Source organism: Vulpes lagopus, chromosome 18 (genome assembly GCF_018345385.1).
Source record: "Vulpes lagopus strain Blue_001 chromosome 18, ASM1834538v1, whole genome shotgun sequence".
Taxonomy (NCBI): domain Eukaryota; kingdom Metazoa; phylum Chordata; class Mammalia; order Carnivora; family Canidae; genus Vulpes; species Vulpes lagopus.
The window spans coordinates 1109852-1132492 of NC_054841.1; the positions used below are offsets into that span (position 1 = coordinate 1109852).

Consider the following 22641-nt stretch of genomic DNA (forward strand, 5'->3'; position numbering starts at 1 on the left):
CAGCCTGAGAAAGGAAGCGAGTTCTGGCACCTGCTCCTACAGACTCGAACCCGTGCCACGAGTCAGTCACAACCCCCGACCCACGTACGGGGGCCCCTGGGGGAGCCAATTCATGGATATGTGGGGGACGGCGGCCGCCAGGCCCTGGGGGAGGCCGGTGGGGGGACAGAGTGTCCGTTTTGCAAGATGAAGAGAGTCCTGGAGGCGGCTGGGGCAGCGGCCGCATGCGGCGGCACCGTGCTTAGTGCCAGGGCGCTGCGCCCTCAAATACGATTACGACGGTAGGTTTTATGTGAATTTCATCACGTTAAAAAAGTCAGAAAAATTCTCTGAAACCTGCAAACATACAAAGAGTTCTTAAAACTCAATAAGCAAACAAATACCTCAAAACACGGGCGCAGGATCTGAAGCTCATCAAAGATTTACGGGTGACCCAACAGGCACGCGCAGCGATGCTGGACACCCTATGTCATCGGGAACTGCTGGTTAAAACGACGGGATGTGGTCTGGTGGCTCTGCTCCCGCCAGCAGAGACCTCCAGCCACACGAGCATCGCATGTGGGTGTCCGCGGCGGCGGGGCTCAGCATCGCCAGACCCTGGGAGCGGCTGGGCGGCCCCGGAGCGGGTGACGGTGGACTGCGGACATCCGGACGGCGGCGCTACTCAGGGCCAGGAAGAAACGGGCTCCCAGGCCAGGGAAACAGGGAGGAGGGAGAGAGGAGCCCATCGGCACAGGGACTCCCCCCCCCAACGGCTCCAGCTCCGCCGGGTGGAAAAGGCATAACCACGGAAATGGGGAAAAGGAACAGCTTCCGGGCAGAACCCCGTCACGGCCCTCGGATGTTTGGGAACGGTCCCTGGGTCCCCGTAGTTCTTTGTTCCCACGGCCATCCTGGGGACCCCACGCCCACCGTCACCTTTCTCAGGATGCACCCAGTTCCACTTAAAACAGACGCAAAATTACAGGATTGAGACCTAAGCCGGGGCTGCCAGGTGCCCCTGCGAGAGCTGGGGAGCCCGCCCAGCCGTGGCCGGACCCCGGGGCCGCTGTGCACTCCCTGAGCCACCGTATCCATCCCGCCCCCCGGTGGGGACAGGCGGGGGTCCCGTCCTCACCCCCCATGGCCCAAGGGGGACGGAAGGCCTCTGAGGGCCCCGACGGCCACCAGCCCCTCCCTGCAGGCGGCTGCCCCACATCCTCCACCTGCTGCGGGGAGCCAGAGGCCAGGCTCCCGTCCCCCTCCACCACCCCTGCGGGCTCGCCTGTTGTGGGGGGGCAGAACCTGGCTCCGGGGGGACGGGGCTGCCATGTGAGCTCAGCAGCCCCTGGGGGCGGGCAGGGCCCACAGCTGCAGGCGGCATCACAGCAGCCCTGCCCCTGGGCCCGAGGGTGGGGCCACTGTGGGGGCCACTCCCAGGGGTCTCAGCATTTGTCGCCACGCCTCACATCCTGCCAGGGTTCCCAGACCAACCGAGACCTAAACCCCGAAGCTTCTCTGCTCAGCAAGCCCGGGGTGTACCCAGGGCCCCATCCTGGGCGTTCGGGGGGCCACCCTGCCCGGTTGGCCCAATAGCGCCCCAGCCTCACATCCGGGAGGCTCTCAGTCATGGGCTCGGGGGAGTGGTCGCCCCCTCAGGGCCTTGGGGGGCTTGAGCTCCTGCTGCTGCCCCTCCCCCAAGCCCGGCAGGGCTGAGCTCAGGTCCCACAGGGGGTCCTGGATGTCCCCCAGCACCCCTGTGTTGGTGGGCTGCCCGGCAGGGGCGTGGCGGCCTGTGGCTGAGCCCTTGGGCCCCGTCAGCCTTCCTGTTCCTTTTCCCCCACAACCTGCCAGCCTCACGTCAAGGCCTGGAGCCCTGGCGCTGGCGAGCACTGGCCCTGGCTGTAGGGGACGCAGCTGAGAGCCGGGCTGCCTGGCTGAGGCCGAGGGCCCTCCACGGATGCACAGACGGACAGACACTGTCCTCGTATCCACGGGAGCAGGGCAGGAGGCCCCCAGGCTGGGTGCCCGCCCCGCTGAGACATCACCGCTCACCCCTCCACCTGAGTCATCTGCCCTCCCTGCTCCCCGCTGGACGCACCGCCACCCGCTGTCCTGGCCGGTGGCCCTGAGCCCCGCCCAGGCTGCTGAGAGGGGTTACGGGTCCTGTTCCCGGTGGCTGGACGTGGGTGCGGCCTGAGCCCTGGGCTGTGCCCGGGCGGGGACCTGGACGGGGGTGTCCCTGGGGGCCTGGAGGCCTCCCCGCTGCGGGGGGCTCCTGCCTGGCCCGTCTGACCCCAGTCAGAAGCACCTTCCGCCGAGCGCTCAACCGGCCCCGTGTGGAAATGGGGCCCAAGCACCGGCGGGCAGTTAAAGCCACAAACGGCTTCAATTTTTACTGAAATAGAAACAGCTCTGCAGAGGGGACGTTGAGAAATGAGCTCTGCCACTTTTAGAAACCAGACAGTGGAAGTCTGCAGGACGGGCCTGTGGAAACAGAAGCTCGGGGACCGCGGGAGGGCCGGGGGGGCCCCACGTCGGCGGAGAGGAGGACGGTACCACGCGACCCCACGTCAGTCACCAATAATGAATAATAATAGGGAGGCACGTCCTGGGCGCTCGGGAAGCACCGCGTGGGCTCGGGGCCGCACGTGAGGGGACAGCTGGCCTCTCCGGGGACCAGTGTGCGGGCGGCAGGGGACGGCGGTGCCGCCTCACAGGCGGGACACAGGGTGCAGGGAGGGGTGGCCGGGCCCGACGCCACCACCCCCCAGGCCGGGCACCCCCTGGGCGTCCTTCGGAAAGAGCCCGTCCTCCTGGGCTCCCCGCGCCGCGGCCCTTCCTCCGGGCCAGGAGGGATGACGAGGCGTCTCGCTTGTTGCCGACGGAGGTGGAGATCCCGGGGCTGGGCCCAGCTGCCGCCCCAGAGCCATTCTGCCCCTGTCCCGGCGGCGGAGCCGGGGTTTTCACGCTGGTGACTCCAGCGCACCGCGGGGGAAGCCGGGGGCACTTGACCCCAGGATGCCCCCACTATCTTGTGATTCGTTAATAAGGTCAGGGAAGGGTCATCACAACCCGGCAGGCGGCCCTCAGAAAGGGCTGAAGTGGTGCTCGACGCCCTAAATGTCAACGAAGGGCTCCCGCTGGGGCTGCGACGAGGCTGCGGGTGAGCACGGCCCCTGCGCGCCCGCTGCCCCCCCGCGGAGCCCGTGGACCGTGGCTCCTTTCAGCTCCTGTCTGGGGAGTCCCGGGGTGGGGGCCGGGCAGGGTCAGGGCTGGGGCAGGGCGGGGTCGGGGCTCCACAGCCAGGTCTCTGCGGGTCTCGGGGCTGGGGGGCAAGCTCATGGGGGGTCGCAGGGTCTGCGCACACCCCCGTCCTGTAGAGAGAGGCCCCGGCACCTGCTGTGTTTCTGGACCCAGGGCACCAGTCACCTGCCAGGATACAGGGCGTCTGCCCCAGGAGCAAGCTCCCTGCCGGGCCGGTCGGCCCTAGAGCTGTCCAGTGGGGCTGTTGGGGGACACCAGGACGTATGTCCAGGTCCTACTCCCAGAACCTGCGAGTGTAGCCTTATTTGGACAAAGGGTCTTTACAGATGCAGGTGAGGACGTCGACATGAGCTCACACTGGATTCGGGGGGCCCTAAACCCAGTGAGAAGCGTCCCTATAATAGAAGAGGAGAGTCACAGACAGAGGAGACACGAGGAGAAGACACCTGCGCAGATGGGAGGGACACTGGAAGGGGCAGGGAGGAGGCTCTAGAGGCACCGAGCCCTGCGCACACCCTGGCCTCAGACTTCTGGCCTCCAGAGCTGTGAGGGGCTGGGTTCCTGCCCCCTGAGCCGCACAGTCGTGGTCCCTGGTCACCGCGGCCCCAGGACACTTGCACCGGCCCTCAGGACGGGCAGGAGCAGGAAGCTGCGTGGGGTTACAGCCTGTTCCAGACACGAAGGCCCGCCCGGCTGGTTTGAACTGGAAGCTTTCTGCGCATCTTCTAGCTCATCTCCACATCTGACATAAATGTAGGTATTTTAATACATTAGACGGGCGTCTTTTAAACAAGCTGTCAGGAAAATGAATTGCAGGAAGTCGAACGGGTGTTAAGCTTGTGTAAGTGCCCTGCAATTATCTGCGTCTAGCACGCTGGCAAGTGTGACGGGGGTGCCTCAGAGGCGCCTCGCTCTTCCCGAAAGCTTCCTGCGGCTGGGGTGCACCTCGCGACCCCAGATCACGCACAGGCGTCTGCGTGGCCGCCTCCCCAATCTTCTGGGCCTCCGAGGGTGGAAAGGGCCCCCATGGACCTGCACCCTGCAAGCCCCAGGCCTGGCAAGTGCCTGATCCTCCTCAAACTCCACGCAGCACCAAGGCGGCAGGGGTCCCCAGTGGGCCCCAGCGCCCCCGAGGGCAGCCCCCTCAGCAGAGCGGGTCTCGGGGCAGAGTCCAGGGCCCAGGCGTCTGCCAGCCTGGGGGGGCAGGGGGGCCTCTGGGCGGCCAGTCCTGCCTCACGTGGGCCTCGCTGCCAGCGCCGCAGGGGACTGGCCACGATCCGGCTGCCCGACGCCTGGCTCACAGGGGCTCCCGTCTGCATCGTCTCGTTATCCTGCCTCGGGCCCTGGCCCCTGGCCCCTGGTGCCTGTGCTCCCGGCTGGTCATCCCGGGAAGACAGGGGACCCCTGGAGGCCGCGACCCCATGGAGGCTGCCGGAGAGCAAAGCTGGTTTCAAAGAATCGGAACGTTTTTCCATCTGGCTGGCCCCCGCCTCGCCAGGCCCGTCCCTGGAGCAGGGAAGACAGAGCCGCAGCGTTACGGGGCTCCGCACCCTGCGGCAGTCCAGGAGGGGTCTCCCCTGGGCTGGGGAGCTCCCTGCCCCCACCCGGCGCTCCTTCCCTTTACGGGTTTCCAGGAGCAGCTGGTGAGCCCAGACGCAGAGATCCTGGGAGGGAGGCCGGACAGATGTGATCGCTTCTCCCTCAGCCCCAGGCAATAAATAGTGACCTCAACAGCTTCCGACCGTGCACATCCTGTTGGGCACAGAGCCTGAAGCAGACGGACCTACAAATGGACAAATCTTTGATTTTGGCTCGGCACCAGCAAGTCCTGGATGTCCCGACGCCCGGGGCTCCCAAGTGACATGACCCAGGTGTACTTCCGCCCTCGCAGGTGGAGGCCTCGTGGTCCTGCCAGAGGACGGGGAACTTAGACTCCGGACAGCAGCCTCCCGCGGCCTGCTGGGAGCAGTCACAACTTAGCAACCCCCGAATAGGGACTCGTCCCAAACAGCCCGGACTCTGAACTTCAGGAGGCTGAAATCATGTGGGTTTTGTTTTTTTTAAATAGAGGAAGCATTTTTGAGTTATAAGAGCACAGAACTCGCTGAAGAATGCTCTTAACCTTTAAATATGTCAAGGGAGAGTTACTGAATTTTACAATAAATTCACCTTTTAACAGACAGTGTGCTAAAAATGTTTAAGTCCAAATAATGTCTCTGTTTTTCATAAGCTCCAGTATAAGATTTACTCAAACACAGTGGCTCTCTTCAAGTTCCCGTTTCTAGGATAACCATGTTTCTTTGTTGGGTATTCTTTGCAGCTTTGTTTTAATAGTTCCTTTGAACCAACATCTTCTATCATAAACTGTCTCAGATATTTTTGAAAGTAGGCAGTGTTTAAAATCCAGGATGACTCCCACTTGGGTACTGGACTAGCTCTCCTGTCATAAACAACCATGCAACTGTACACAATGCACCAGCCAGTCGTTTCAGGCACAGGACGAGCTACGGCACAAGACCACAGTGGCTGAGAGCAGGGAAACTCCCGAGGCGAGCCCCACTGTCACCCGTTTCTCTCCTTGGGGAATTTTCTTGATTGTAACATTAGGAGCTGAGGTCTGGACCCAGCACGGCTATTCCAGCAGAGGACACAGAGCTCAGCAAGAGCCCTGGGGCCACAGGGCAGTTTGAATCTGCAGAGAAGGCACTGAAAATTGAGGCCTTCCTGGGGGGTGGGTTCTCAGAAGCCTGTGAGGGGCTCTCCGTGGCTCTGGGCTGGCTGGGCTGGGTTCACAGATTGAAATGTTGACAGCCTTGTGGGAGGTGGCTGGCATCCTGGCATCCCGGCAGTGCTGGAGGGCAGAGGCCTCATTAACACCCCGAGTATCCTGCTCGGATGCCAGGAGGTCCACACCTGAGGAATGAGCATTGTGCCCTAAACTAAGCCTAACTGAGCCTTGAAAGAAACCTCCCAATCCGCAGGGGACACTGGGACTTGAGTCAGAGGGACTTGGGCTTTCGGTTAAGCTGCACAGACGAGCTGTAAACCAGGGTGATCAGTCTGTAACCGGAAGACCCACCCCAGCAAGAGTCGACACTCTTGAAAGGAAGATAACAGAACACAGAGGCTCTTCAATGCACCATCTACTACATTCAGCATAAATAAAAAATTATTAGATACACAAAGAAACAGGAAAATGTGACCTGTTAAATACGTCAAGGGAGAGTTACTGAATTTTACAATAAATTCACCTTTTAACAGACATTAATTAAATTAAATTAAATTTAAATTAATTTTAAAAAATTAATTAAATTAATTAATTAAAGCAGCCCTCCAGGTGAGCAATGAGAAGTGAGAAGTGTCAGGTGTGAATGGGCACAACGTGAATTCTTACCAGACTTTGCTCACTTCAGGATGCATGCTTACAGCCCCAGAGCAGCCATTACAAGAACAAATACAGACGGGTGTACCCAAGAAAGTCAGGCGAGGAAATAAAATGGAATGCTCTGGCTTTCCAGTCAGAGGACTCAGAGAAGAGTCTCTGGAAACTGGTGGGTGTGGGAGGAAATCTCAGCCATGAGACAGCTGGCAAGGGGATCCCCAATTTCTGTGCACGAATTGACACAGATCCTGAGCTTACCCTTGACCTGCACGTGCATGGAACACACCTAAAGAAGCAGCGTAAAGGAAGGACCAGAAAGGTGCACCGCACCATAAGCCACCTCCCGGAACCCCAACGAAACCCTGCGTGGTGTGTGCACAGGCTCTGCGAATGGCACTGACGGAGCCACCACCACCAGGGAGGCCGACTGGCCACTCTACCTGGGCTCTCTGCCCAAAGAAAAGAATCCACTAAAAACATCAACATTCTCCAGGGGGTTGGTTCTAAACAACACAGCCATATTCAAAGTGTTCAGAAAGTTACCCAGAATTCACTTGATACAGAAAGAACCAGGAAAACATGACTAATACTCACAAGAAAGACAATATACGGACCTCCCTCAGGAAGGCGTATATGGTGGGACTTGAGACGAGGATTCTGGAGCAGGTGCGAGAACCATGCTCCTTGAGGTAAAGGCAACACTCTTGAAATCAATGGAAAGATACAAGTTCTTACAAGATGAAAAGAAACTACATTGAAAGAACCAATGGAAGCTTTAGAACTAAATGACACCATGTTATCCACCCAACTGACCCTCGGAGGGAGAGACACCCACCAGAGCCAGTGTGTGTTCTGTGCACACGTCACAAAATTTACGTAGAAGGCCAAGGGACCTGGCACAGGTCGCGCCTCTTCGCCGCCGGACAGATGTGAACAGCTCCAGGGAACCGAAATCATGCAAGTGTGTTCTCTAAGCACAAGGAATTACAAATCATGACAAATGTTGTCAACATTTGGAAACTAAACAACACTACTCTAAACAGTCCAAACACTAGTGGGAGTCTCAGGAGAAATAAAATATCTTGAATCAAATTAGAATATGTTTCCACAGTTTTAAGATCCTACTAAAGCAGCATTTAGGAGGGGAGTCAGAGCATTCGATGTTTAAGCTACAGAAGGGTAAAGGCCCGGAGTCAATAATCTAAGCTTCCACCTTGAAGAAATCTAGGGGACTGAGAACAAATTAAATCCAAAAAGGAGCATGGAAAGGAGTTGAAGATTGGGGCATAAGTAAATAAAAATGAAAGCAGGGAGACAACAGAAAAAATTCATGAAACCGAAAGCTGGTCATTCAAAAAAGCATAATAATATCAATAAACTCCCAGCAGAATCGACCAGGGGAAAGAGGGTGCACGGGTCACCAGGAACGAGAGAGCAGGGGGGGTCCTGGCACCCGCAGGAAGCGTCAGGGCGACAGGAATGCCACAAACTCCCTGCCCCCAAATGTGAAAATAGACCAATTCCTTGAAAGTCACAAGTTGCCCAAACCTGCTCAGGCAGAAACACAACCCTGGGATCTCTCCACACCCATGAAGGGAACTGAACCCATGGCTGGAACCTTCCAACAAAACCCCTGGCCAACGGACTCACTAGGGGACTCTACTCAACCTTTCAAGAAGACGGACTCCCAGGTCCACACAATCGCTTCCAGGAAACAGGAGGGAGCGAGTACTTCCCAGATCACTCCATGAGGCCAGCGCGACCCTGATACTGGCACCAGATAAGGATGCACAAGAGAGTAAAGCCACAGACTGACATCTCTCATGAGCATGGACACAAAAGTTCTCAACAAAATATGAAACCAAATCCAGCAATATATAAAAAGGAGCCCAGACCAGACACGTGAGGCTGCTCTGACATTGAACACCAGTCAACATTTTCCACCGACACAAGGTCCCAGGAGTCGTCAAATCCACGGAGACACAAGGCAGAGCGGTGGTCTCTGGGCCAGGGGGAGCGGTGGCCGGGGACCAGCCGCTTCCTGGGGACAGAGTTCCCATTGGGAGGTGAAAGGCTGCTGGACACGGGTGGTGAGGATGGTCACCCAGCACCAAGAACGTGCCTCGGGCCACTGAGCTGTACACTTCGCAGTGGCTAAGATGGTGAATTTTATGTTATATGTATTTTACTGCAATAAAAATGTAATCAATGTAATTCACTATATTAACTAGGGAAGAAAAACCACATAACCATACCAATCAATAGATGCAGAGAAAGCACTGGACAAAATCCAACATCCATTCATGATTTCTTAATCCAATAAAGGGCATCTACTCAAACCTTGAACAAAAAACCTCATCCTTGATTGTAAAGTGGAAAGACTTTCCCTCTAAGATGGGGAAGAAGGCCAGGAAGTTTTCTCTTCCGCTCCGATTCCATATCCTACTGGAAGTCACGGGCCAGAGCAATAGGGCAATGAAAGGAAATCAAAGGTGCACAGATTGGAAAGGATGACATAAAACTTCCTCTATTCCCAGAAAACGCGACTGTCTACGCAGAAAATCCCGGGGAACCCACAAAATAATTTGTAGAATTGGTAAGTGTGCTCTTCACGGTTGCAAGACAGGACGTCACCACACGAAGCCCAATCGCACTCCTCTACGCTAGCCATGAAAAACTGGAAATAGAGGGATCCCTGGGTGGCGCAGCGGTTTGGCACCTGCCTTTGGCCCGGGGCGCGATCCTGGAGACCCGGGATCGAATCCCACGTCGGGCTCCCGGTGCATGGAGCCCGCTTCTCCCTCTGCCTATGTCTCTGCTTCTCTCTCTCTCACTGTGTGCCTATCATAAATAAATAAAATTAAAAAAAAAAACAACAAAAAAAAACTGGAAATAGAAAAATAATTCCCAAAACATGACTGCTTAGGCATAGATCTAAGAAACTACGTCAGGATCTGTATGCGGGAAGCCGGCTCCAAGGACAGCAAAGGGGACCTAACTCAGAGGGGGGATCGTTGTACTCGGGGACTGGATGTCTCGGGGTCAGGATGCTGTGTCTCCCCAGCACGGCTTGACACACTGACCCCCTCTAAATCAAAACCCTTGCATGCTTTCCTTGTGGGGACTAAAATTTACGTAGAAGGCCAAGGGACAACAGTAGCAGAGCAGTTTTGGAAAGGAGCACAGCCGGAGGACGCAGGCTGCTTGGAGCGCGCCCTGTGGAGCTGCGGTGCTGGAGGCATGTGGGGGCAGGGGCAGGACAGACACACAGATGGAGCGGGGTCTGGACGGGGCCCCGCACAGGAGGTCAGGCGGCTTTTGACTAAGGTGCCAAAAAAACTCCAATGCAGAAAAGATCATCTTTTCATGACCAATACTGCCCACGTGGATCCGTATACGTAAAAAAGAAAAAAGAAAAAGAAAAAAAAAGGCACCCATATCTTACCCTATAGAAAAATGAATTCAAAACAGATCGCAGACCTAAATATGGAACTATAAAGACGATAGACAACAGCAGGAAAGAGCCTTGTGAATTCCTAGACACAACCCCAAAAGCATGATCCGTTAAAATGCCTGGTAAGTTGGACCCAATCAAAACCGCAGCTGCTTCCTTGGGGACGTGCAGTGTTAGGAAAACGCAAAGAGAAGCCGCTGAAGGGGAGAAGATGTCTGCAAATCACACGTCTGGACAAAGGACTTGAATGCAGAATGTATCTTTAAAACTCTCGAAATGCAACAATAAGAAAACAAGGGCATTTAACACCTGGGCGAGCTCCTGGCCGGACAGTTCGGCAGAGAAGGAGCACAGGTGCCCGCAGCACCCGGACAGACGCTCCACATCACCTGTCGTTAGGGAAACGCAAATCAAGCCACAGCAAGACCCCACTGCACACCCCCTGGATGGCTAAATGAAAATAGAACCCAAACCTACAACTGTTGCAGGTGCCGGGCGCCTGGGTGGCTCGGTGGGTGAGCGTCTGCCTGGCCCAGGGCGTGACCCCGGGGTCCCGGGATCGAGTCCCGCATCGGGCTCCCTGCACGGAGCCTGCTTCTCCCTCTGCCTGTGTCTCTGCCTCTCTCTGTGTCTCTCACCAATAAATAAAATTTAAAAAAGAAAAAAAAACCCTATTGCAGCTGCCAGCAAGGATGCGGAGCCCCGAGTCCTCCTCCCACGTGGCTGTGGACACTCCGTACGGCACATCCGCTTTGGAAAGGCTTGGCTATCCCTAGTAGGTTGAACACATGTCCTGCACGACCCGGTAATCCAGCTCCTAAGTGTTTGCTTGGGGGAAATGAAAATGCGTGTTCACACAAAATCCTATACCCGAATATTAGTAGCAGCTTTATTTATAATTGCTCCGAACTGGAAACTGCCCAAACGTCCTTCACCTGCCAAATGGATAAATAAACCATGGAATCCTCCCCCGACACAGGAAGACCCTATTGATGCAGGCAACAGCCTGGATGAGCCACCAGTGCCAGAGTCTGTGAAAGGAGCCAGACTCACGGAGGGACACCCCAGAGGCATTTTGGGGAAGGTGCAAGGCCGGAGAACAGATCCTGGGTTCCGGGGTGGGGCGGGGAGCAGCGGGCCCCAAAGCAATAGCACGAGACAAAGCTCCGGGGCGAGGGGACTGGCCTCCAGCCCCTGGGGAGGTGGTTCCGCCGGCCTGTGCACTTGCCAAAACTCAGAAGTAAACAAAGGAAAAGTGATTTTTACTAAGTGTAAATGTTAAAATAAAGGGTTTCCTGCAGGGCCCTGCTGTGTGCACCCCTAGAGTGTGGATGCCCTTGGGTGACAAACAGCTCGCCGCCCCGGGAGGGGAGCCCACGCATCCGACGGCCCTGGGCCCCCCCAGAGGCGGCTGCATCCCAGCGCCCTCACCGGCCACCGCCCGCAGCCGTGGCAGGCATCTCGCGTGTATTAGGTCTGAGCCCGGAGTCGGCAGGCAAAGGAACGAGGCCCAGAGTCACGCTGCTTGGCCGCGGTCCTGCAGCTGCCCAGCGGTGAGGCCACCGGGCTGCGGAGCCCCAAGCTGCCCCCCGAGCCGTAGGGAAGCTCCGGGCCACCCCCGGGGCCCCACACCAGGCCCGGGATTGGTGGAGGACCCCACTGCCGTCGCGTGTGCCGTGCCCCCCGCGGGCAGAGGCCGGGCGCCGGGTGCAGGGTCTGGCTCCCTCCCGGGGCCTCGGTTTCCTGGTGGGACCTGAAGAGCCCGGGCCGGCCGCAGGGCCTCGGGGTGGCTGCACGTCCGCGGGCAGCGGCCAAGCAAACGGCAGGTGCTGCTGGGGAGGAGCCGGGGGAGCTCAGCACCGGGTCCTGTCTGGGCGCCGGCAGGCCCTCCCCGTGCCCCCGGGTGCCGCGTGGCGGGGAGAGCGCCGCCTGGGGGACCCGCTGGCCCTTCGGAGGACCGGGCACCCCCAGAGCCTTCACGTGCCGGGCCGGGCCGCAGAGCGCTCCATGTGCGCCTCCCACGGACCCACGTTCGCTAGGTTACCCCCAGCGCAGCTCCTGAGTTTCCCCAACGCGCGCACGACTGTCAGGGTGTGACGCAGCCTCCCCGTCCCCGGCCGACGGGCCCGGGAGTGACGCGGGCTCAGCAGCCACCTCACCGCGATGTCCCCTCGGGTGCCGGCCCCTGGCGGGAAGCGGCGGGTGCTGGGCCTCTGTCTCCTGTGGGGCATGCGGCCCCCTCCCCTGTCGGGACTGCCCACCGATGTCACACCGTCCCTGAACCAGAGCCTGGGGGACCCGAAGGAGCATCCGTGGGCCGCGCAGCCACCTTCCTGGGGACCCCGTGGCGCGCTAACCTCTCCCACAGGTGCGGCGTCACGGAGGCTCACGGGCTGGGGGAGGAGCCGAGAATCGAGGTGCCACAGGATGCAGATCCTGAGAACGCGACTCACGGGCTGACTTTCCTGGAACAGTTTTCTTCCCCTCAGTGGAGAGAGGTCCTGCGGCCTCTTGCTCCGTGGAGTCGCATCAGGTGAGGGCCGGGGCAGGTGGCTGTGGGGCCCAGCTCCTGCCCCGCGGGAGCGCTTCCATCTGAGCAGGTGACAGAAGCAGGGAGCCCCCAGGAGCGGGTCCTCCAGCCCGGGGGCCACGGGAGGCGCACGGAGCCTGAAAACAGCAACACGGCGGTGCTGGCACAGGCCGCCCGGGCCTCTGCCCTTTGCTGGGGGGCGAGGCTGCCACCGGGACGTGGCGATGAGGCCCTGACTCTGCCCCCCCTCCCTGCCTCGTCTGGGCACCGCTGGGCCGCGGAGGGGCCGTCCTGCCCCAGGAGGTGCCCACGTTCCCTCCGTCCCTGCTCACGGAGCACACCTGCACCCGGCGTGCAAATACTTTACCACTGGTCTGAGCATCACAAAAACTAAATTTACTGCCAAAACAGCAGAACCAGGTCTCAGCAGAGGAGAAGCCCTGCCAGGGCAAAGCCACCACGGGGCACCAGGTGAGGACGAGCGTGGGCCCTGGGCCTCTGCCTGCATTGTCCCTTAGCACCGAGGGCCAGGGTGACCCTGATCCTGGGGGTCGATGCTCAGGACACCTGTTAGAGAAGTCTGGGCGCTGAGCTTCCCTCCCCTGCCCACTGCACGTGTCCAAACCCCAGATCCCACCCTGCAACGCAGGCAGGATGCTGCGGGGGAATGTGGTCATGCACAAGTGTGTGTGTGTGCACGTATGTGTGCAAACCTCTGTGTGCGTGTCTGTGTACATGCACACGTGTCTATGTGCACGCATGTACACTCCGTGTTCACACGTGTATGTGTGTGTTTCTGTGTGTGCGTTACAGGTGTTTGCACGACTATGGGCACAGTCCCCCAGGCTTTAGAACCCTGGACTGGGGGGTCAGCAGCCCCCCCGGCCCTCCCTCTTTAACTGGGAAAACGAGAACAGGCACAGGAGCAGCACGTGCCTAGGCGCTGCGCCAGCGAGCAGGTGAGCAACCGCCCTGGGGGCAGCTGGACCCTCACTGAGCCCTGGGTCAGGGCTGGGGGTCACCAGCATCACGAGGCTGGACGAGCCTCCGGCAGAGTCAGAGCTGAGCCAGACGCTCGAAGCCCCAGGCCTCTGCCACCGCTGGTCACCGGTCCCCTCGGCCCTCTGGACCTGCCCGTGTACTCAGTGAGGGCTCGCACACGTTCGCGGGAGGGAAGGGCACGGCCCTGCCCACCTGAAGCCAGGTAACAGAGCGGCCGGGGCACAGGACGGACATGGTGCCTGAGGTCAGAGCAGGGCAGCGGGCAGGGCTGCAGGGGACCGGAAGGAGCCGCACAGCTGCTCCACTTGGGCAGGGCCTCCGTGGGGACCGCCGTGCACCCAGGGAGACGCGTTCCGGGTACGTGGTGGAGGCAGGGCTATTTCTCAGGGCGACGGTCTAGTGGGAAGACCCCTCGATGGCCTGGCACACACGAGCCTTCCATTCTGGAAGTCTTCACTGCCGTCAACAGTCTGAGGGAGACTGAATCCCGCTCCCTCCCGGGCTCAGAGGAGGGCCCGGGCTCTGTGGGCACCTCCTCCCGGCCACCTGTCCACGTGGGGCCCAGGGCCCGGGCCTCTGCTCCAGCTGCCCTCCCAAGCAGCTCCGCTCAGCCCAGCTCCAGGCCGCACGCTCAGAAAATGCCCGGCTGAATTCAGGAATGACTATTCAAAGTTGCTCAGAAATCTGATCCCAAATCCTCTCATTTCTAAATATGATTTCTGAGCACAAGTGCCCGGGGATGGGCTCCTGTGGATGGGGAGGGCTGGCCGCCTCCTAGGGGACATGCAGGCTTTTCTGCTTTGGAAAGGGGGGCCGTTTGATTGGCCAACACCTCCCCACTTGCAGCACGGTCGGGGAGAGGGGCACGAAAGGACAGGCACCCTCCCACCCCCCCACCCCACCCCGCCCCCGTCAGGAGTCACTGCTTAAAAACAGTGGATGTTTGCCTTGACCTGCCCAGTGGCCTGGAAGGCCAGGTGGGGGACGCGAACCCGGGGCCCCTCTCCCGGGGCATGGAGAAGGGAGCGGGGATGGTGGTGAGGCCCCCCCCACCGCAGCGGTCAACACGGAGGGAAGAGGGCCTGGCGCGAGCCTTCCACGCACGTGGCTCGGGCCTTCAGGGGAAGACGGCGCGGCCAGTCTCCAAGGGCGCCAGGAAGCCAGCGAGCACCGAGTAAATGCCCCGGCGGCACTATGTCTGTGGCGCAGAAGGGGGGCCTGTCTGCAGTCGACGCTCAGCAGACATCTGGCAAATGGGGGAACGACCAGGATGCACCTGGGTGCGTGGCTGTCGCAGCCTCCGAGCACAGGGAGTCCGAGGAATGACCCTCTGGGAGGTGAAGTGGTGCCACTTAGGCGTCTGATCACACAGGACCGACACAGGGGATGTTTTGGGGGCTGCGCTTGCTCTGCTGCGGCTTGTTGATGAGGATTCCCACCCACCAGCTCCTGGCCGAGCCCCTGGGAGCCAGAGGGTTGGGGCCTGGGTGGGGGCGTCTCCCGGGTGGGCAGCGAGTGCTACGGGCCTGATCTGCTGACCCAAACCGGCCACGTGAGCCCTTTGAAGGCAGGAGGCTTCCTGCTAGGCCCCTGGGCACAGCCGGCCAGAGACGAGTGGTCGGCAAGGGGGGGCGCGGGGCCCCTGAGGCCGCAGCAGGCAACTTCCCACTGTTCATGGCCCGCGGCCCCATGTGCTGTTGCCTCCAGTGCAGAGACCACATCGCAGACAGGCAGCCGGGCTCTACTATCCTCCCTGCTGCATGTGGCTGGGGTGGGGGTGCTCTGCACGCAGGGGACCCCGCAGCCACAGGTTCTCAGCACAGGCGTTGCGGGGGGCACTTGATGGTGGCTTGTGGAGGGTCAGCTGCAGCCCAGGGGATGACGGGCAGATGCCAGCTCCCCGCCCCAGCACACCGTCCTACTTCCAGCACGGGCCCTGCTGTAGGCGTCCAAGGACAGTCAGGTGGGGACGGGTGGGGGGCACCCCGGCCCCCTCCTCTGGCTCCACTGAGCGCCTGCAGGCCCCACCCAGACCCTCCATCCTCAGGCCACGCTGCACCTCCATGGCTGCCCGGTCCCAGGGCCATGATGCCACCCCAAGTGGCATTTCTGCCCAGACCTCCTCCCACTCAGGGCCCTTGCCAAGTGCTCCCTGACCCAGAGGCCTTCTCTCCAGGGCCGACTCCCCCGCCTGCCGGGACGCCTCAACCCAGCTGCGTCCCTGGGGGGGCTCTCCCCGGGCTCCCGCAGCACCTCGCTGAGGCCCTTGGGGGCTGCTGGCCACTGGGCCCCGGTGTTGCCCCCCACGCAGCTCCCCACCCGCCACCACGCCCAAATACGTAAGACCTTCCCTGCAGAAGCAACTTTGTCATCACCACCAAGACGTGCCAGGAAGCACGCGAGCGCTTCCACGTGCTTTCTCCTGAATCCTCTCCCCCCTGAGGTCAGGGCTGCCATCACCTGGCTCACAGCCAGGACTACTGGGGCTTAACCCAGGAACCGGCGCAGGGGGCATCGGGCTCGGCTCCCCCTCCCAAGTGTGAGCAGGGGCAGGGCAGCCAGGAGGCACGGGGGCGGTGGGGGGGCCACATGGGGGGACGCACCTAGCCTCCGGGGCCACGAAGCCTTTGGGAAGCCGGTGAAAGTGGCCGCCTTAGCTCTCAGGGACTTTGGGGACAGCCGAGGCCCATCTGTGGAGCGTCAGAGCCGTCACTGACCTGACAGCCCAGCCTCCTGAGGTAGAAGGAGGGGACGCGATGGGGGCTGAGAGCTGGCAGGTCCGCAGTGGAAGGTGGGCAGAGGGGGAGGGGCTGCCCCCAGCACCCGGCCCCCTCCCCCTCGCCCCTTCCCAGCTGCGCAGGAGTCACATTTCCTGGTGACCCCGCTCCCTGTCCCAGAGGGTGCCCAGCCTGGGGAGTCTTGTCAGCTGAGGGGCAGAGAAGCCGGACGCACCTTGAGGGAGTGCCTGCCGGCCCCTGCCCTTGCCCGCCCTCCCCCCCGCGACGCGCTGCTCACCTGGATGACCACCTTGATGGTGGCGGTGCCCACGACGGGCGTGCACACCAGGCCGCCGGGGTGATGGCCGTCGGCGCTGCGGTTCTGCTGGCCCATGGTGAAGGGCATGGGCACGGCCAGCAGGCCCGAGGTGAGCCAGATGACGCTGATGAACTTCTTGGTGCGGCTGCGAGACATGAGGGTCTTGGCCCTGAAGGGGTGGCAGATGGCCAGGTAGCGCTCGACGCTCAGGCTGGCCACGTTGAGGGCGGTGGCGTAGGTGCAGGCGTCGCGCAGGAAGTAGTAGCCGCGGCACACGGCGTCCCCGAAGGCCCAGGGGTGGTGCACCCAGATGAAGTTGTAGAGCTCCACGGGCATGGCCAGCAGCAGGATGAGCAGGTCGGACAGCGCCAGGCTGCCCAGGTGGTAGTGCACGGTGCTCTGCAGGTTCTGCAGTGACTTCTTGCGGCCCAGCGTGAACGCCGTCACCGAGTTGCCCACCGTGCCCACCACGAAGAGCGCCAGGTACACGGCGGTCACCGCCACCTTGGAGTAGATGTCCGTGTTCACGTCCAGGTCGCTGCTGGGCGCCGCTCGCGGCCGCTCCGACTCGTTGCCGGAGCCGTTGCCGAGGCCCAGGCCGGGGACCAGCAGCGCCGCCTCCAGCCCCGAGGGCGGCAGCGGGAAGGGCTTGGCGCCCGGAGCAGCGCCCCGGGGCCCGGGAGCCGAGCCGTTGAGGCGCATGGTGGGCGCTGCTCCGGCGGGGGCTGAGCAGGGGGAGCCCGTGGGGAGGCCCCGGGACTGCGAGCGGGCGCCCCGTCCAGCCCCGGCCGCGCTCCCTGGGCGCTCGAGGCCCCGGCTCCCCGCTCCCGCCCGCCCGGCTCCCTGCGCTCCGGCTGCACCGGCTCCCCGCGCTCCGGGCTGCACACCTGGGTCCGGGCACGGAGAGGGGCGCACGCTGGCGCCCGGCAGCCTGGTCACTCGCCCCCGCGCCCCGCGCCCCGCGCCCGCACCGCCCGCCGCGCCCGCGCCCTCCCGGGCTCCGCGCCTCCACTCGGCTGGCGGCGGCGCGGCGCGCCCAGCGCGGGGGGCGGTGGCGGCGGAGGCGGAGGCGGCCCCAGCCGGTGTCCCCGCCCAGCCCCGCGCAGGGCCGCCCCGGGGGCGGGGATGTTGGCTCCGTCCCCGCAGCCCCCCCGGAGCGCGCCCTTCATTCCCCGTGGTCCCAACTTCTCACGACCCCCCCCCCCCCGCCCATCCCAGGAAGGGAGCTGGCCCGCTCCCCCAGGGGGGGTGAGGGAGGTGCCGGGGAGGGGGACAGGGCGCCGAGCCCCCTTGGGGTGGCTGGGGTGCTGCAGAGCTGGAAGCTGCCCTTCCCTCTGGGCCGTGCCCCGGCTGGGAGTGCTGGACGAGGGGAGGCAGAGAGCCGCGGGCTCCTATCCCTGGCACCCCGGGGAGGCTTCATCCCCTCATGGGCATGGGTGGGCACCCCACCCCTCTTATCACCACCTGGGTTGGATCACAAGTCACCCCAGAGCCCGTGGCCCCAGGGGTCCCAGCCTTGCCCTGTGTGGACCTGGCCGGTTGTACCTGCAGGCTGGGGTGGGTGGGGGCTGAAGAAGGCGTGAGGCTGAGAAGCTCGCCAGTGCCCCCCCACCCCGCCCGGGCCCAGACCTGTTCACCGTCCGCAGCTGGAGTGGGTCTGTATTTATTCCTCTTTTCAAGTGGCTTTGGGCCTGCCTGTTCCGCAGAAACCTGATGTTCTCATCAGGGGATCCCAGTGCATAAAAATGTGCGCTTAAAAATTCAGCCTTCAAAGGCAACACAAACATCCCGCACGGCTTGGTCCTGGTCCTGCCGCTCGGCTTTGGGCAACCGCTTGAGCTGCTCTGTGCCTGGGCTCGTCACCTGTAAAACGGGCCTGATGCCGGGACGGATGGGCCCTGGGGCCAGGGCTGCTTCTGATGCCAGCAGGGCTGGCACATAGTCGGTGCCCTGTGACAGGCATTGGTGACAGGACTGTGCGGTGGCTTCCGAGGGTGTGAGGGCGAAGGGCCCAGGCCAACAAAAGTGGCGTGAACCCCCAGCGGGTCAGACCAGCTTGCTCTCCGGGAGGCAAGCCTGCCAACAAAGTCAACGGCTCCTGGGATGGGGACCTGAGTGTGCCGCTCACCAAGGAAGTGATGGTGCCAGACCGTGTCGGAGCCTCGGGGACTCACTGCCATCCAGGCTCACAGGTGACACGGGAGGGGGGGGGGTCTTCCCACGGACGGCGGCGTCTGCTCACCGCTCTCAGGGGCCTCCGGGGGGGAGGCTCCTTGCCGGCCAGTAGCTAAAGCGCCTCGGGACGCCGCCGGTGGAAACGCACTGTGGTCCAGCTGCTGAAGCTCACTGTTTGGTTTTCAAGCCCTGACCTTTCCGCTGAGCTGGCCTTCTTTCCGAGCCAGCCTAGGAGCTTAACAAATCATAAAAGTCAACTTAGCTCAAATATTGGACAAGGCATTTGCTTCACACCATGGAGGAAATGTCACTCGGAAGGTGCACGAGGTGGGCACGGGCCCTGGTGGGGGCTCCCTGGGGGCCGGCTCGGAGCCCCTATCCCGTGTATGGGGAGCCCCACGGCACGGAGGCCCTTTCTCCCTCTGACTTCCCCTGACGTGAGCACTTCCTAAGCAGCTGAGACCCTTCCCACTACGCGTCAGCGAGGTGAGGGGAGGGCGGATCCTGGGTGCGGCTGTGTCTCCGGGTGACCGGGCCATGCCCTTGGCAGGTGCCCGGCCCCCACACTCACACGCCGAAGCCTGGCACCTGGCTGGCTTCAGGGGAGCGGAGCCCTGCAGCGTGAGCCTCGGGGCCTGTCACCCTGACCCCATGCTCCAGATGCCGCTGGCCCATCCTGTAAGTCCCGTAGGCACTGAGGGCAGGGCCCCATGGGTAGGGTCCCGCACCGCCCCAGCCCTGTGGCTGTGGGAGGAGTAGGGGCCTTTACTCCCCCCAGAAAAGAAGATCACGGTTGTGAAGACGACCCCTTTCCTGGCTGCAGGAATTCAGTCCCTGGCGCGGGTCGGGCCGTGGGCTCCCCTCTGCACCGGAGGACCCTGCCCTCCCTCTGGGCCCATCGGCTGCAGGGCGATCTTTGCCAGGAAGAGACCTCTTCCTAAATTAAAAATAATGATAAGTGAACAGCCGTGCCCGTATCAGGACAGAATTGATGATGTTTCCTGCAAGGCTGGGGGCGGGGGAGTAGCGCTAATGTGGAAATGTAATTTGAGGAAATGTGGTATGTATATACGTGCAGAGTCTTAGCTGTGGATTTTCTCATCCACGGCATGGAAATTACACACGTCTCCGAATGTACAGCTTTCCAAGGAAAATCTTAAAAATAGAGCAACACATGTGCAAGTGTAAGCCAAGTGTGAGAGTGACCGGCCAGAGGGGCTGCAGAGCCTCCTTCCGCTCCCGTGGAGGCTGTCGGCAGACCCCAGAGGTCCAGCGCCGGCCCACGGAGGGCTGCCGTCTCGTCCTCGTCTCTCCTGTCCCGCTGAACCACCTGCCCTTCACGAGGCACACGTGTGTGCGTGTGTGTTCAGGCGCAGAGTGTTGGGCGCCCAGGCCTCGGAGGGTCCTCACCGGCAAGCCCGCCTCCTGCCTCTGCACTGGGCCCCCTGGCTGGGTGTGTGCTCCTCGGACAGAGCCGTGCCCGCGTGGGCAGGGAGAGGAGCCCCCGCGGGGGCCGCGTGCGTCCTGCATCACCCCTTCCTGGGAGCTGCTGTGCAGAATCTTTTTTTTTTTTTAATTTTATTTATTTATGATAGTCACACAGAGAGAGAGAGAGAGGCAGAGACACAGGCAGAGGGAGAAGCAGGCTCCATGCACCGGGAGCCCGACGTGGGATTCGATCCCGGGTCTCCAGGATCGCGCCCTGGGCCAAAGACAGGCGCCAAACCGCTGCGCCACCCAGAGATCCCTGCTGTGCAGAATCTTGATTGTGCTGCAGCTTCTCCTGTCGAGGGTACAGTAGAGCCACGGGAGACGCCTTCACTGAAGGGCTCCTCCCAGGCCCGGGGCCCCTCATCCTTGGATCTCTGTAGATAAACACAGACAAAGAGTGGGTTTCCATCGCCCGGAGGCCCTCTCCCTAGCGCTCCCGCTGCATCCCCCATCCGTGGGTCCACTGCCAGCACCCAGGGACTCGGGGCCGCCTCTCTGCAGCTCCCAGCAAACTGTGGGAGCCTTAAGTGCAGAGGTATTTGCAGGGGGACGGGGTGGGGTGCGAGGGGAGGAGGGCTGATGGGACGGGGTGGGCACAGGGTGGCCCGGGGTGAGGGGAGAGGGGAGAGGCCGCGGGGGCTCAGCTCCGGGCGCCGGGGCTGGGGGCGCACAAGGCCACACAAGGGATTGTTCCCTCTGGGCCTCGTGGAACACTGTGACCTGGGACCCTCACCGCCCCCAGAGGCCGGCGCCTCCTCCTCCGTGACCCTAACCACCCGGGACAGCTCTGGCCCTCCCAGAGAAGGCCGGGGGCCCGTGGAGCCCCCCAGCGTGAGCCTCGCAGGGAGCTGGGGTCTGGGACGCAAGGGGCGGCATCAGATCGTCTCCCAAGGAGAAAGAAGATCCAACTCCCGAGACACGCTCAAGGCAGCCTGGTTCCCTGGAAGTTTCCTAGGAGGCTTCGGCTTCGGCTTCGGCTTCGTGTCGGGCAGGGGCGTAGGGGCGCTTGTCCGAGCTGCCGTGGAGGCCGCGCAGCTGCGTCTCTGGACCAGGCTTGGGAGTGACGGTGACCCCCCCGCGTCCGGTCCTGCAGGGGGGAGGGTCCCTACTTTGCTCTTGTGCAAAACATGCACCCCCCCCCCCCCCCCAGCGCATCTCCCACAGAAGGACGGCCGAGCCCATCTGCTCCGTGCGGGACCAGCAGTCTGTCGTCGCTCGCACCCCGGGAGCCTGAGCGCTTACGCCTGTTATAAATTTACCAATTTGTGGTTGAATTTCCCAGGCGCGCTTCTGAACAGAACAGGCGGTTTGAAGCCGAAACGGTCCCGTTGGGCTCCCACGAGGCTTCCATTTGTTATCAGGAGAGAGGGGACCGGGAGCTGTCGGCTCGGAGCACCGGCCGCCTGGCAGCAGGGTGGGGGACGCCCGCGCCCTCCCGCCCCAGGCTGCGCCCGTGGAGGCAGGTGGCCCTGGGGCAGGTGGGCCCGGCGCCTCTGTCCCCCGCCTTTCTGACTTCTCTCCCCCTTGGCGGGGAGTTGGGGTTTGCATAAACATGACGCTGGCGGTTCCAGCTCTTTCTCTGCGGATCCGAAGCCCGCTCCCTTTGTCTGTAATCAGGAGTTCTAGTTGCTTAGAAATATTTAAATAGAAGAAATGTCTCTCATCTTCTAGTGACTTCATACAAGTTCCAAAAATAAAACCCGAACCGGAGGCTCTATTGTCATGATGCCGTGGAGCTCCGGGGCCCGAGCAAGGCCACGCCCACTCGAAACACCGTGGCTGGCCCCTCGGGGGCTGAGGGAAGTGACCTCGGGAGCCTGGATGGAGGAGGGGGTCCCACAGAGGCGCAGCGGCCGGCCAGGCGTCCGGTGGGTTCCGGTGCGGCCCCCACGGCAGGCCCGGGACCTGGAGAGCCGTGGCCACTGGGGCCCAGCTGAGGGGCGTCAGCAGGCGTCCCCATGTCCCTCTTCCCTCCACCCTGCATCTCCCCTGTCAACACAATGAGTCCTGCCCCGCAGACAGGTGTGTCTGGGTGTGATCTGGCCAGTGGGTGTGCAGAGAGGCGCCCAGCCCAGTTAGGTCCTCCTCTGGCTTCTACGGCCTGGGGTGTGTTCAAGGCCATGGGACCCTGGGCTGGAAGCTACGGCGGAAATGCCCAGCAGCAAAGGGAAGGTGCTGGAACCCCCTTCCCTGGGAACCTCCCTCCCAGGACCCCACCTCCCTGGGACCCACACACCTCCCTGGGACCCCACCTTCCTGGGACCCACAACTCCCTGGGACCCGACCTCCCTGGGACCCCACACCTCCCTGGGACTCCATCTTTCT

The 22641-nt window shown here is 61.9% G+C and overlaps 1 protein-coding gene across 1 annotated transcript in view; it reads right to left on the reverse strand.

Moving 5' to 3' along the window:
• The window catches only part of NTSR1 (neurotensin receptor 1), a 38501-nt gene extending 20850 nt beyond the window's left edge, over nucleotides 1-17651 (reverse strand). Inside the window, exon 1 of the mRNA XM_041732968.1 lies at nucleotides 16630-17651. Within this exon, the coding sequence (XP_041588902.1) occupies nucleotides 16630-17352 (723 nt within the window). The 5' untranslated portion in view covers nucleotides 17353-17651. The remainder of the gene's footprint in view (nucleotides 1-16629) is intronic.
• Nucleotides 17652-22641: the final 4990 nt, after the last annotated feature.